The sequence below is a fragment of the Orbicella franksi genome, chromosome 14 (genome assembly GCF_964199315.1).
Source record: "Orbicella franksi chromosome 14, jaOrbFran1.1, whole genome shotgun sequence".
In the NCBI taxonomy this organism is placed as follows: domain Eukaryota; kingdom Metazoa; phylum Cnidaria; class Anthozoa; order Scleractinia; family Merulinidae; genus Orbicella; species Orbicella franksi.
The window spans coordinates 6,062,514-6,077,938 of NC_138158.1; the positions used below are offsets into that span (position 1 = coordinate 6,062,514).

A 15,425-nucleotide genomic window follows, 5' to 3' on the forward strand; every position below is an offset into this window, starting at 1 on the left:
ACTCAAAACTTTTTGATGACAATTTCTAAAGATCATTTTTATATTTTTAGATTTCAAAATTTGATGCTGGAAAAATCTAGTTTCTCAGTGATAAATTAATCAAATGGAAAGGAATTACCAACTGCTCCTTAACCGCAAGCAAATAAACAATTATTACTGGATGGGGTTTTTGTGATATCCAGAATAATCAAGGTCAAGGTAGGGGTTATCAACTGAAGCCAAAGGCTGAGGCTGATAACCCTTACCGAGGCCTTGATTATTCTGTATTTCACAAAAACCCAATCTAATAATTGTTTTATTATACATTGAACGGAAAAAAATGGAATTCATGTTTTAGCTTCTTCACTAACGGCAAGCAACACAAAAGCACGCAAACTTGACATGATTACCCTTAAAAATCATGCACCGCAGTCATACATGAAATGATCACCTGTGACTTTGAGTGTCCTTGACATGATTATTGTATAATCTACAGCTAGATAATGTCACAGGTGCTGATTTCGAAAATTCACTGTACACTTTCAGCCAATCAGAAAAAGATGAGTTCAACGTATAATAATAACAATAATCAAGCAGATAACAGGATACTCTCAATTTGACTTCACTTTTTAATAACCTTCTTCAGACATGATTTCATCCACATGGATTTATATCTGGAAATATTACATTAAACACTGGCCTAAATATATATATGTACTTATATATGAATCCGCCATTCCCATAAATACATTTTGCTTCCTCCATCATACAAATTATGACAAATAAGTTACAACTTAATTGGTTGATTAGCATAATTAGCACTCAAGCTGGGGTAGTGTCACTGAAGCTTCAGTAATAATTTTTGTTAACATAATAATTAAGTTTAATCATAATTATCTTAGGCATAAATCAGAACAGTGTAAGACAAAGGCACTCTTAGCAATAGCTAATGACAGGGTGCATACAATTTGAAATTTACAGCTCACATCAACATTCTCTAGCGTAGAGGTCACTATATAACAAGCCTGAAGTCAATTCAGTTAAAAAGCCACCTAGAACGCTACAGTGGAACCCACCTTACCACCACCCCATTAACACACTTTATACTAGCCCAAACAAAACCTCAGTCAGTCATTTCCTTATTACTGTACAAAACCCCTTTCATACTGCCACCCCATTAATACCACCAGACTTTTGTGGCCTGTTGGTGACCGGATTTACAGGGTTCCACCATATTTGCTTAATAAGTTAGTAACAAACAGCGATTTAAATCAACAGCTCACCTTGTGCTATTGGCCAAGGCTCAATCATATTGCATACAAGAACCAATTATAAATAATGGCAGTTAATTTACATTTTACTAATATCCCAGCACCATGTACTAAACCAGTGAATTAGAACTGCCATTATTCAGATATGAGCTTGGCATGATACCAGCTCAATTTCTACATCAAAAGATGCAAGGCTCGAAAAAAGCGCCGTCCTTGTCCAGGACAGAAAGATTCTCCTGGCGGGCAAGTTACTTTTCATTCTCACTTGCCCAATGGGCAAAGGCCCAGGCAAGTCATCTGCCGACTAAATTGCAATAAAAACAAACTAAGACTTACCCAGGGCAAGCAAGATTGGAGAGTTGCTGATTTGAGCCCTGAAGATCCTGATTAACAACAACTGAAAGATTTACAAGCTTACACCTAATAAACTGTAATTAAATACATGACTAGTCATTTCATAACCCTCAGGGATAATCAAATTGTCCAGTTTGCTTTGGAGAGCTTTAAGTTTCACTCCATAAATTCAATGAACAGAGAGACTGGAATTAGTCACTCAAGAATAATAATTACTGATAACACTTTTCTGAACATATGTTTACAAGTTACAACTACTCTTAAGTTGAATAAATTTGAATAATATTGTAATCGTCCAAAACACTTTTTTGCCACAGAAGTTGGTCAAAATTAAGTTGACCACAAAAATAAATTTTCATAGTGGGTAAATTTAACTTGAAAAGTGCATATTTTCAATCCCACAAATTCAATAATACAACTAATATTTATACTTATAACTTAAATTTGAAGTCTTAGGTGGATGATTAAATAGTGTAATTAACATGCATATTTAATACGATGACAGCATGGGAAAGTACAAAGTTTAAAGCTTATGTCTTTCTTATCGCAACTTAGTGAAATTAAGTTCCGAACTCTTAAACTAAAGATGAGCTACAAATTGTCCTAGTTTTCTTTTCATTTCCTTTCTTCCTGAATTTTGACTGAAATTTCCTTGAGGACTATTAATTGTTTTTAACCAAGGAATTGAGTTTCTTCCTCAGAAGATCAAGTGCTTCATTGTCATACAAAAACAAGAAGTGAAAGAAGTCAACAATGGTGTAAAATCTACTGGCTGTCAATTGAAATAGACATCATGCTTGAAGTCCAGATAACTGATAAATTTTCAATATGTTTCAAATATTACTTTTTTTTTTCCCACCAGCAATTGATAAATAAGTGTTGGGCAACTGGACACAACCAAGAGCCTGTAACAGAGAGCTTGGTTACACTGAATCCCTAAACAAGCAAATTCTCCCAATAACCTCCATATATTTGTTAGTATAAGTTAAGGAGAATTTGATGATCAACTAAGTAAACCCTTTGGGCTCTGATGAATCAACATACAAAATCTCCTTGCTTGTCTTTATACATCTCTCATAGCATTGGTTGGGAGAATCTCTTAAAATATCACTGAAAACAGTGATATTGTCATAACATTTTCTTTATGTTTAAGCATTAATATTTTAAGGAGAAATTTGATGCAGATCAATCTTGGGGCTCAAAGGTCTAAACTACTCAACTTACTGCTTCTCAGTTTATTTCAATATGCTTTGATTTCAAACTCAACTTTGATCCCTCACCAACCAAAAGAAACATCAACCTTGCAGTAAAGTGTATTAACATTTTAAAGTATCGTAAGTAAAGACAAATGTATTATCCAACAAACAACATAATACAGAGGAATCCAGATTTCTTGAACCACAGCCTTCCTAAACCTCATGATAACTCAGACCAAAAATTTTTCCCCTTGAATTTTGTTTCACTGTACTTTATTTAAACCCAATATCTCAAACTCAGAATTTCTCAAATTAGTTTTAATTTCCTCTCAAGGTTTGAGAAATAGGAATTCCACCATAAACGTTCAATAGATCTGCAACAGATACAGAGCAGGGAACAGTGCAAATTTTTATACTGCAGGTTTAAAATCCAACAACATAAGTCCTAGTTGACAACATTGACAATAATTATTCTAAAACAATCAGCAAGCACAAGAACTATCCTGTTGCTGTGGTGGTTTATCAGATAATTTTGTCGTCCCTGGCTTCTGTCCGCTAACAATAGTTGGGTCAGAATCCAAGCTCTCTGACATCTTGTCGCAGATGATATCGACCAATCGCTCAAACACTTGCTTCACATTGACATTGTCCTTGGCACTGGTTTCAAAGAATTCAAGACCAAGTTGGTCAGCCAGCTGCTTTCCTCTTTCATAAGTCACCACCCTGTCTTCCTCCATGTCGCATTTGTTACCTACAAGTATCACCTGAGCATTGGACCAGGAGTATGTCTTCACCTGTGTTGACCTGTGATTAAATATTAGATATTTTTAAAAACTGGATCATTGATCACTGGATAATGCAATTGAAGAGTTTTCATTGGCTTTTCATTCATTATTCCATGCTTTACAAATAATTTATGGTTTAAGCATACCCATAATTTTTTGGTTCATTTCTATTTTAATTTAATTTTAGTTTTCTATATTTCGGGGCCATACTCATGCTTGTTGGTTATGAGATGATCAGAGCTAACTCGGTGATACGTGCCTCGTTGGCTATCTACCATCTTGTATGTTACGCGCACTCGTGGAATAATAATTATTGGTAATTGCACATCAAGAAAATTACACAACAGGAGTCTCACCACGTGATTTAAAGGAAGTCCTTTAGTAAGGATTTGAGTGAGCCCTTATGCAGTAATGCAATTTTATCAAAAAGAGCAGTTCTAGAAAATATCCATTCCAAGCCGGTGAGAGATCACTGGTATTCTGAGGGGGGAGGGGTTGAAAACCCAAAGAGTTGTTTTAAAAACAACAGGAAGCTATGACAAGCTTGAAACCAGGATGTTAGATTATTCACTTTTCTGTTAAAACAAAAATTTTGTGAAACTGCCTTTCAAACCAAAAACAGATTCCATATTAAAACATGCCACTCCCTCCGCTATATGCATTCTACTTATAATACAATTTATGTCAATATTATTCATGCAGGTTTCAAAAGGTCAAGTACAAACATGCAAAGTAAATCTCTCTCATTTAGACATTCTGGTCTTTAAAACTAAGAAAAATATTCAAATACAAGTTTTCCATTTTCTAATTTCTCTTGCATTAGCCCTTTCTTTGAATACAGACGCACTTTGTTTTGTGATTTACAGTGCAATGCCTCTTTTACTGCACTTTTTTCTCTAAGTGTGCATCTCTTTACATTCTGTGGAATAAAAATTCACTGAATGAAAATTCCCAGCCTCCCAATATCTTTTCAGCAAAGACCAGATTTTCACACATTGCAAACTTGGGTCACATGGAGAGATCTTGGTGTCCTGATATACAAAACGACAACCACAAACAGAACATGAACCAGGCTCCGCTGTAGGCCACCTTGTTGTTCTGTCATGTAGTAATGAAAAAGAAAAGATGAGGCTTAACTGAAATTTCCAGAAGGGCTGGAAAGTGGCAGCATTGAAGCAAATAAAGAGAAATTCCATAAGGCATATGCAAATTTTTTGGAACAAAATAATGATAGCTATTTGAACAGAGATTCTTTTTGCAAAACTTATGTCAAATGGTGGCCGGGAAGATTAAGTGAAAGAGGATGCGTCAAGCCATTGTAATAAGTTAGCTACTGCTAACAAAATTATCAAAGATCTTGTCAACAAGACGAACTATTCACATAGCACTTTATTATGTAAATAGTAAGGCTTAGCAGCAGGAACTCTTTTCAAGTGTTCAACCATGAAAACTAGACAATGCTGTCAAATACAGGGGGTCATAGTTTGTCTGCGATCCAACCCAAGGAAATAAATTGCGACAGCAACTTGCACAAATGTCTGCTTATATTTACACCATTATTTTGATCATTGTTAAGCTTAAAGTCAAATTTAATTTCCATGTGGGTAAAACTTGATTTGAATATTAATCTCTGCTGAGCATGAACTAAAGGTTAAAAGAAATCCAATTACTACCAGATGCCTGGAAACTTTACTAGGGAGAAAAAACACTACAAAACAAAACCATTTTCAAATTTCCCGATCAAATATAAACCTATATAAATTGATCTCTGATCTATTAACCTTGAAGTTTATAAAATATTTTTTTGTAATTGTTTACTTTTCTGCGGCCAAAATATACATATTTTTGCAAGAAAAGATGTGTAACATTAAATAAGGAAGTCTCGACGAGACAAATGCTAACTAGTCAGCTACGCGTGAAAATTCGAGTCAAATTATAATAAGATAATAGGCACACAATGTACATTTCGATGACATGTATAATATTGAACAGAATTTTCAAAAATGTACCATACCCAACACAACAAATGTTTACTCTAGTTTTTCCCTAGTATGTAGTTTCCCTGACTTCCCACATCGCAAAAGTTACGGAAATGAGAAATGAGGCTTACATTATACGGAGCTTTTCAAAATAACATTCTTCGAATAATTCCAATATTTCTGATGTTCTGCCGACGCTTTCGTTGCTCTGCTTGTGTTGTATTCGTCTTGCACATGATTTATTTGAAAACGAAATGTTCTTCGATGACACCGGCATAACATCACTGGTTTTATTATATCGATATTAAGTGCACTCGTTTATAAAGATGTAAGTAAAGTGGCCGGATATTCTGAAGTTGCTCCTTTCATACCTCACCACGACCTCTCTGTTGTTTGATTTGAGCGGAACTTGCGAAGAAAAAACAAGAGCTTAATGAAATGAATCGACAAACGAAATCGAAACATGAAACGTACTTCGAAAGTCAGGTCCACAAATTGGGATTTTTCGTCGTTGCTGTTGAGGAAACACATCGCTGCAAGAGGAGACATGATAGTTTAAATAAGATCACCGTCGATAAATACATTATAAAAATCCTCACCAATCTTGCACAGCCTGAAATGACTCTTCGTTCGTAATGTCATACATAAGAATAAATCCCATCGCTCCTCTGTAGTAAGCGGTTGTTATAGTCCGATATCTCTCCTGCCCGGCTGTAAAATAACATCAATGAGTCCAAAAATAATATAAAAAGAAGTTAAACCTGAGAAAAAAATAATAAAATTACCCGTGTCCCATATTTGCAGCTTGACCCGTTTCTCGTTCCGAAAAACCGTCTTCACTTTGAAATCGATTCCCACGGTGGAAACGAACGCCGAAGTGAATGAATCGTCGGCATAGCGAAAGAGAAACGACGTCTTTCCTACAGCAGAATTTCCAATGATCAAAAGCTTGAACATATAATCGAAATTCTGATCTGCCGCATCCTTCTGCCACTGTTTGTCGTTGGCGTTCGCCATGATCTTGAACTCTCGAACACTTTCCCACAACCGCACTACCGCGAGTCCCCGGATATCAGTATCGTTAACCCAATCAAAATCGTCCATAGATAATAGAATTTGCTAAGAACCAATCAGAAAGAGCGAAATTCACCTGTCTTCGAAAACCCGCGCATCCGCGCGAAATGGAGTGGGCGCTGTTTATGTATGTTTCCAGAATAATTTTCTTTTCCACTCGGGAAATATGTTTGAGAAAAAAATATTAGGGTTATTAAACGGACACGGTACCAAATCTTAGCTTTTCGATCATAAAGGAAATGATCTTACAAAAGTTTGAGCGGAACAAACTGACAGATAATTTCTATTTCTTTTTCCGTGAACGACTAGTGCAAATATTTTCAGCAAATTTTGGGTTGATTTGATACGATCAAACAATAACGGCTCGGAAGTAATTTACATGTACTTCTTTTTGTTCTTATTCATTTCAACCGTGGACCAAAAATAGCAAGTAAACTTATTAAACCTGAGCGTCCTTTAGTCGCAATTTTCGCTGGACTAATCGTAATTGAACTTAAAAATTAAATCGAAATAGACAGGAAGACAACTTTATACCACAAAACTCCTGATGCGTTTGTGACGAGAAAATGAGGAGTTGCGGGGGAGGGGAGGGGGCGTTTCGAACTTGGGTTATTGCAGGAAGGAAGTGCGGTCAAAACTCAAGAGACCCTCGCAGGGGTTTTCGGGTTAAAGTAAAAAATTACGGGATATAGGATGTTTTGGTTAAACATTACGGTAAAAAACCGCGTGTAAGAGCCTAGTGGTCTAATAACCTGCTGGCAGAAAGTTCCCATTTTAATTAATACCCAAAAATATAAAAACCTATTTAGCAAGGAAGATCAAGCAGGTTCTTGTATGCGCGTTACAGTTAAATTATGATAGACATTTTAACCAAGGAGTGTCACCAGGAGATTGCCAATTTATTTTACAAGAAAATACAGATGCGAATTAAGGATCACGCACAAGTTTTTTTTTTTCTTTTTTTCTTCTTTTTTCTCATAAATTACCAGTAACTACCCCAAACTACAAGAATCTGTTCTGTCAAACTGCAAAAAAATGTAGGTTCTTATACGCGAGTTCTACTGTAATGGTATACTTAAAACAGACATCCCTTGATGTTCAGTAGGAAAAAGTTGCCCTGAAAAATTAACAAATGTGCAGTTGTAAGCGTGGATGTTTGTTTCAGGTTACAGTTACCAGGGTTACCAGGTTCGGAGCATACTCAACAGAAAGTGGTGATCTTGCCTTAGTTCTTAGGCCTTGATATTTCGCCTTGGTAAATCCGCTTCGGGTCAAAAGCGATGCTTGTCGTACAAATTGCAAACCTAGAACTAAGGGAGCTCAGCTCGATACCCAGTCCCTCACTCTTCCCCGCCAGGAGCCTATTATGTCCCCAGTCGTCTCTCAGTATCGTATTGAATATTAACGCGGGATGTGCGACGTGGGAGCGCGGGGGATTATGGAAAGGAGAAAAAGGGGTCTCTCTCTCTCTCTCTCTCTCTCTCTCTCTCTCTCTCTCTCTCTCTCTCCCTACGCATCAACCCAATCGACTCTCGCTCGTCCCAATCGACCCTCGCTTCCGTCGGAGTCTCAGAGACTACTGCGGACGAGTCAGTCCCAGTCCCGAGATCCTGGCGAAAAGGCTATTTTTCGGTAATGTCGTGCCGAAATGTATCGACCGTGATGGTTTGGGACCAAAAGAACTTAGTAAGTGGTGATGGTGGTGGTAATGGTAATCATGGTGGTAGTGTTTTTGATGTTGCCTTTTGTGGGTGGGGGGAGGGGTAATGGTGATAGAAGCGGTGGTGTTGTTATTGGTGCCGTTGGTGGGTGAGGGAGGGAGTCTGTCTGCAGTCTCCTTATCGCGACAGCCACATGATATTCTGGATTTTGTCTATTGTTCAGGGTCACGCGATTAGCATATGACATTGACCAATCCGTAAACATTTGGATTTGAGTTTCATCTGAGTCATTACCCTACAGATGCATTTAGTAGACAATTGGACTTCAAGCTGGTTGTTCTATTATTTACTGCTACACCGTGCTGACGAGACCCAACCAGGTAGAAACAGCTATCCACCTTTGCAATTCTTGGCTTTCGGTTTGGACTCTATCACGGTCGCTGTCACGTTAAGTTGTCGACGCAGTAATCAGCCTCGTTTCATTGTTATATTTCTCTGATCAGACGTTTTACAGATCCTACGTATACCAGCAGCATTTTCGTTTTCGGTCCCTTGCGTCATTTGCATTCTGAGGGAGGGATGACGGTGACGGTGGTGGTAGTGTTTTTAATGGTGTCCTTGGTGGGTGGGGTGGCAGAGATACCGATAATGGTTGTGGTATAGGCAGTGTTGTTAGTGGTGCCTTTGGTGGGTGAGGGAGGTGTGATGGTGAAGATGATGGTAGTGTCAAGTGATGGTAATGTTGTTAGAGATGCCATGGGTGGGTGGAGATGGGAGATGCTGGTGTGGTGGTAATTTCATGTACTGGTATCGCTGGTGGGTGAGGGAGGGGAATTGGTGATCAGGGTCATGTTGCAGCTCTCGTAAGGTCTCACATGAATGGCTTGAAACCCTTGAGAAGACAATAGAACAAACAACAGAAACAATGAACAATAACAGCTGCTGAAATGACAACAAATAGAATTACAAGCTTACGAGAGCTGCCACGCTACCGGGGGGTCATCTGATAATACTAATAGTGTTACTAGTGGTGCCATTTTTAGGTTGGGCCGTCTTGTTTTATTGTAACGTGCACCTGCTGGCCCTTAGCGCACCTTAAGAAACGGACCGTATTTCCGGGTAGAAAAAAAAATTATTTTCTGTTGGTTGTGTTTGATTCTCAGGTTAGTGACTTGTGTACTGTGTTAGTCTTTCGTTAGTAAATTGTGCATTGTTTGTTTTGGGCGTTGTTTGTTTTTCGTGTGATAATTTCGTTATTGAGCTGCGTACTTATATGCATTTTTAGTTTTCAACCTTTTCAAATCACCTATTCGCATGAGGTGTCGTTTTAAATTCTACATGTTATATGGTTTGTCCAAATTTGATCATTTTAAAGATCGAAGCTAAATTTAAGAAATCAGCAGAAATCATTATTACCTCTTAGAGTATCAAACGTAATTAGTAAAGGAGAGTCCTAGACAAAAATTTTGTTTTTTATAATTTTGCTATCTATATGCAAATTTATAAATTTGGTGTGAAAATTGAAACCTAAGACATCAATTTCCCTGAAGCTTTATATCTCTTCCTCGCAAGGTCTGCGTAATTTGCGTTTGAACATTCAGTTCTATATTTGAGGAATTAATTTTTTACATGACTGTGATAATTGAAGTCCTATATGTATAGATTAACCATAATTATGAAATTCTAAATTAACAGCAAAGTTAAGTTCCTCTTTAAGGAACAAGAATTCATTTATCCTTTTCTTAAATTCATTTTCATTTTTGGTAAAACTGGTCGGAAATTGTGGTATAATTATATGTACGTAAGTGTAGCAAACTATCATATCCTTTATAAAATATTACATTTTTCTGACAACATCCAAATTATACGATATGTTAAACGTGTGAGATGTTCATAAAGCACTCTGGACCTTTAATCGAAAACTGCATCTTCCCTTTTTGTCTACCAACAGAATTCTACTCTTGAATGTCTCGTTACCACGGAAGTGAAAAAATCCTGAATGAATAAATATATTAACTAAATTTAACGTGAAGCCACAATCTGCAATATCCTGCTCAATGATTATATTAAGCCTCGTGCCAAAAGTTGTTTTCGGAGACCCACGCTGAAGGAAAGCAAACTGTCAAACGTTGGACAAAAGGCTTATCAAGAATTCTTTCACAAATGTCATAAATTCGCGTCATACAATCTCTCTTCCCAATGTGATGAATTTCAGTACCACTGTACTTCGTTGACAACGAAAAAGGTAAAATTGAATGAAAAATATCTGCTGTAAAACTAATCGAGCGCAAAAATACTTTAAACTGACAATTTAAATACGTATATTTATCACCTGTGAGGTATTTACGATATCTGTTTTTCTACAATACCTAACTATAGAGTTGATCGAAAAGACCTCAGAAGCGTTTTATACGTAAAAGCTGTTTTCCTAGCCTGTATGGCGTATTTAAAGTAAACAATAGGCAATTCTACTTCGGTCGTTTGTCCTTTAAACTAACTCAAGAATTTAACCCCAGATATTAACTAGTATTTTTTTCTTACGTCGCAAATATGGAACACGCTCGCTAAGATAGTTTTTACCAGTTCCGTCGTTTACTTCATTAAATCAACACTTACTGTTGTTTATTGATCAAATTCTGAAAATTGCTATTATTTAAGACGTGGAAGTGAATTCATTGCGCTAGATATTATCTCGCCGCCAGCGCAAACAATTGCAATATCCATGAATATCTTCCGCTGGCGATCGAATAAACCTCCACGCTAGGACAATAATGTTTTCTTCTCGTTATGAACCGAGCCAAAGTGATCAGATCAACTTGGTTCCCCAACAACTTGACTAACAGAACAGTAAGTGAACTGTAAGTGTTGGCCCATGTCATGAATATAATAACTTCATTTTCGATCAAAGCAGTCACTGGGGAACTTTAGATAGGCATTCAAGCATGAGGAGTGAAATTTTTTTCGTTTCATTAATGTTCCCAAAGTTCTCACTCGATCTCTTTTGTTGTTGATCATTTGGATAACAGATTACGTACGAAATTGATGTGAGATGTGATGCATGATCGAGAGCATAAAGCAGTGTTCTGTTGAGTGTCGAAAAGTAATATTGATTTTCAAATATCAACTGCGCTGCACGATTGGCTTAAAAAATTCGCGCCACCATTTCATCCAATCAGAAGTAAAACCAAAACTAATCATGACTTGCTTGCACACGTTTTCCCGCGCTTTGCATCAGCTACTTCGAGTTTTGATTGGTTCACTGTATTGTCTGTGTTCTTTATGATTGACTAGCAAGTGATCACTTTGGTTTTGGTTTTGGTTTTGCGACACTCAATTGAAAACTGCTCTAATCACTCTAATCACAAAGTTTGGAATACGTCAGGTTTTGGCTCGAGATTTAGGTCATTCAAGGTCGGTCAGTCTTAGTGTTCGCACACTTTTTTATTATTTTTTTTTTTACGATTATGTCTCTGTTTAAACAATTTCTATAACTAATTGTAGAAAATGTTTTCCTCGAGGTCTCATGCCGCTGCATTAGATAAGGAATACGTTTCCACATATTTTTTGTCACATCTGACATACTAGTTAAAGGGTTTCGTATGTGGCGTAGCACAGGTTCTAATTCTTGGAATCAATGGTTGCAATATGTGACAGTGATGGTGACGTGAGGATGCGGAAGTATACATTTGTATCACATGACTGACTGACCCATCCTCAAAAATCTTCTCACATTGAATGTCTCCTGTGAGTGTGTTCAGAACTGTGGATATATGCTCATGTACAATTTGAATGTTGTTTCTGTCCGAGTGATTCCTTCTATACCACTTTGATCTGTGATAAGAGAATGCTGATTATGAGATAACTGAGTTACGGATAAATGATACACCCCCCGGCTCTCTAAATCAGTATCCTAGGCAAGACCAAAAGTTTCTAGTTTGATACCCTTGGGAAAGCTTTTTTTAATAGTAAATACAGTGGGAAAGTATTCCTCTAAACACTTATCGATGACTCTATCAATCTATCTATCTGTTGAGTGTAAAACTTGGTATTCATGGTTCATTGTCTTCCCTGACAGGAGCCTCTTAAAAACGACCACGATTTCAAATGCATAGCATGGATATAGTGCTAGGAGGGCCCAGAAGCGCTATGGTGTCATTGAATCTGTGCATTCTTTGCACGTATTAAGGACGGTGCCTACTTTTGTTAGTGCGCACACGTTCTGCGTATCACGCAAGGCATGGTTTAAGCGCCACGCGCGCGCTAGGTTGACATGACGCAATCAACTACGCTACCAAGTACACGACTAAATTGAAAGCAAAATTTTCCTACTGTGACCAAATCAAGTTTAATGAACCTGTACTTAAACCAGGAACACCAGAACAGCAGCATATCGCTAACCACTAACTGTTAACGTCTTCTAGCTGAAAAACTAGCTGTTATCTGTCGAAAATTATGCTGAAATCCAACCGTAAACATGTACCTGCAGATGGCGTAGTGCGCGTGCAAAGCAAGTGCGAGATACGCAAATGTTTTACTTACTGGGGAGGTGACAGGAAAAAATGTAACAGGCACCGTAAAAAGTTTAAAAAAAGGATCAATAACTTTAAAAAACGCGTGGCTACCCCTATATTTATGTTATGAAATGGAAGTGGCAAGCCTATTCAGCAGGTGATTAGTTTCTGGTTGTGAGCAAAAGATATTTAGACTGTATTTTAGCTGAAACAGAGGAAGGCTGTCAGAGACGCTAAAAGTGCTGCTGCAACGATTTTGTTATTATAAACATATCAAAGATGGTTTTTATGTTACCATTTACCATGTAGTTTTCAGATCTTTATAAATGTGTTTGCTTTTCTGTATGTAAAGGCGAATTCTAAAGAAAGCTGTGAAGAAATATCCTCTCCTTCCATTTTCAGAAATGCTGATGTCGGTATTTTTGTTGAGATTCAAGGCTAATTATCTCGAAAAAATGCGTGGCTACCCTCTTTTTTCTTTGTGGATTCCGATAGCCCTTGCAAAGATCTACTTTTTTCGCAAGGTCCTAACCTGGCGCAAAAACCTTTGTATTTAGTAGGCACCGTCCTTAAACTGTAAACAAATTCTGCAAACACATTTGCTAATCGACGTCAGTCGTCGGTTGTCGGCCACCGGTGATCCCTTGTCCTACGTCGTCAAACTCTTCGCTTTAACGAAAGTTCCAACCGTAAGTTCAATAATCGCAGTATGTTAAACAATTTGCAACACTCAGTAATTAGTGCAGACGTTCTATTCTGTTTCCAAAATGTAGCCCCAGATATTCACCAAAATTTTTAAAAGCAAAGGTGTATTCATCTGGAAAAGAACCTTTAACTCTTTGATCACAAATGTTCAATTTATCCTTATTAAAGAAGAGCGAAATTTCTTAGTCTTCTAAAAAACGCGAGGAAATTGCAACATCACAAAAGTAAAAGCGTTCTGAAGTTTCATACCTTCTTAAAATTGAACGAAATTAATCTGATATTCAAAGCCAAATTTTGATTAAAATTTTGGTCTCCCCTTTTATTGATCATTAATGAGTTAAGGTTATTGAACCAAGCGTGTGTCTAATGTATTTTTTATCACATCATTAGGTGTTAAGTTTGACAGTTTTACAGTCCCTAAAACTGAATTAACCGGGTGAAAAATTGTTCAAAAAAACTTTCTGAATAAGGTTAGCGTATGAAGCGATAAATAATTTAAAATTACAAATAATTAGTATATGGAGACATGCTTAGATCGCGGAAAATTAAAACTTGTAAATTTGTAGTCTTGTGGGGGGAGATCGATTCGAATTATGTGTTTTGCTGGGTCAAAATCAGTTTTGATATCTTTATGCATTTGTAATATCTTTTCAGTATAATTATGGGCAAAACATGCCGCTATTGTTCAGCTTTCTCGGTCGATCTCATTTTGAAACAATCGGAATAATGACGGTAGGAATAAATGTGGTAGCTCTGGGTCGGAAACAGTTTGCGAAACGTCTATCTTTGTAATTTCATCAAAAAGTATATCCATTTTACCAAACTTGTGAGAAATACTCGAAATTTATTTGTAAATACCGTAAAGCAAGGCTCATGTAATTTGAACGGTAAAGAATACATTAAACCTCCATTTTCATCCAGCCTGATCGAGGATTACTAAAAAGAATTAACTGTAGATTTAGTTTTAGTTGTCCCTCGTTTTCCATAGTAAGCGCTTTAATTACTATCTTATGCTCTGCTGCTAACCGTAATCAAAAGCTCTTTGACGGCCTTCATACATTTTGATATTTCTATTTGGAGAGAGATTGATCGTTGTCATAAGTGTAACCGAATGACAAATTTTACGTACAAACCTTGATAAAGTACTTGAACAGTTTTATAGATTTTTTTCGGAAAAAAATTGCGACAGCTTTTTAAATTTCGGCTCTAGGGAACAGCCAATGCAATTACTAGTCATTTCAAACTGTTAAGCTCCTAAATAAATCAATAGTTAATTTTATTCTCCTCACAAACCGACCGAAATCAATCAGTTACGACATGTAGATTTTACAACCTGGTCCCAGAAGGTGATGTGCTAGATCGATGATCAAATTCTCCCATCTGGTTACTATAAAATGTATCAAGATATGTAAGGAGAATTTTTGTCGTGATATCAAAAAATGTTCATATTCACTGATCAATGATGCCCGCAACATGCCGTGCAGCTAAGTATGAGTTATGTACATGGAAACATGCAGCTAAGCGCAGAGGGTGTGTTTTATAAAGTGCTAAATGATCTTCACAAGAATATAACGATAGCGAATGCTCTTTGAGTAAAATGACCGAGGAAAAGAAAAAAATAATTAAGATCACATTTTCTGACCATGCAAATAATTCAGGACACCGTCAAAAGAATATATCATTATCTAACAGCTTTTCCTTCATCAAGAAAGCCCCCGTATTGATAAAGACGTGATACAGATCACGGAAGGAGGAAAAAACGTGAGAATTCCTCTTTATATTCAGATATAATTCTGACATATTTGTTCTTCGTCAATATACTTGTCTTTCACTTTCCAAAATCGCTTTCTTTACAGAGTAACATTGTGATAGGGCAGTCAAATCGTGTATATTCACAAAAACTTTTAAGT

At 36.9% G+C, this 15,425-nt stretch overlaps 2 protein-coding genes across 2 annotated transcripts in view; one reads left to right on the plus strand and one right to left on the minus strand.

The window, feature by feature from the left end:
- LOC145468117 (D-inositol 3-phosphate glycosyltransferase-like) overlaps positions 1–8,160 on the plus strand; it is a 358,913-nt gene extending 350,753 nt beyond the window's left edge. Inside the window, exon 4 of the mRNA XM_081451802.1 lies at positions 8,094–8,160. The gene's annotated coding sequence lies outside the window, so the exon portion shown is untranslated. The remainder of the gene's footprint in view (positions 1–8,093) is intronic.
- Positions 589–6,796, minus strand: LOC145467800 (ras-related protein Rab-3-like). Its single transcript, XM_081451387.1, has 3 exons — positions 6,350–6,796; positions 6,164–6,275; positions 589–3,604 (listed from the first exon to the last, which is right to left on the minus strand). Exons 1-3 carry the CDS (start codon positions 6,666–6,668, stop codon positions 3,283–3,285), a joined length of 753 nt encoding a protein of 250 aa, XP_081307513.1. The 5' UTR covers positions 6,669–6,796; the 3' UTR covers positions 589–3,282.
- Positions 8,161–15,425: the final 7,265 nt, after the last annotated feature.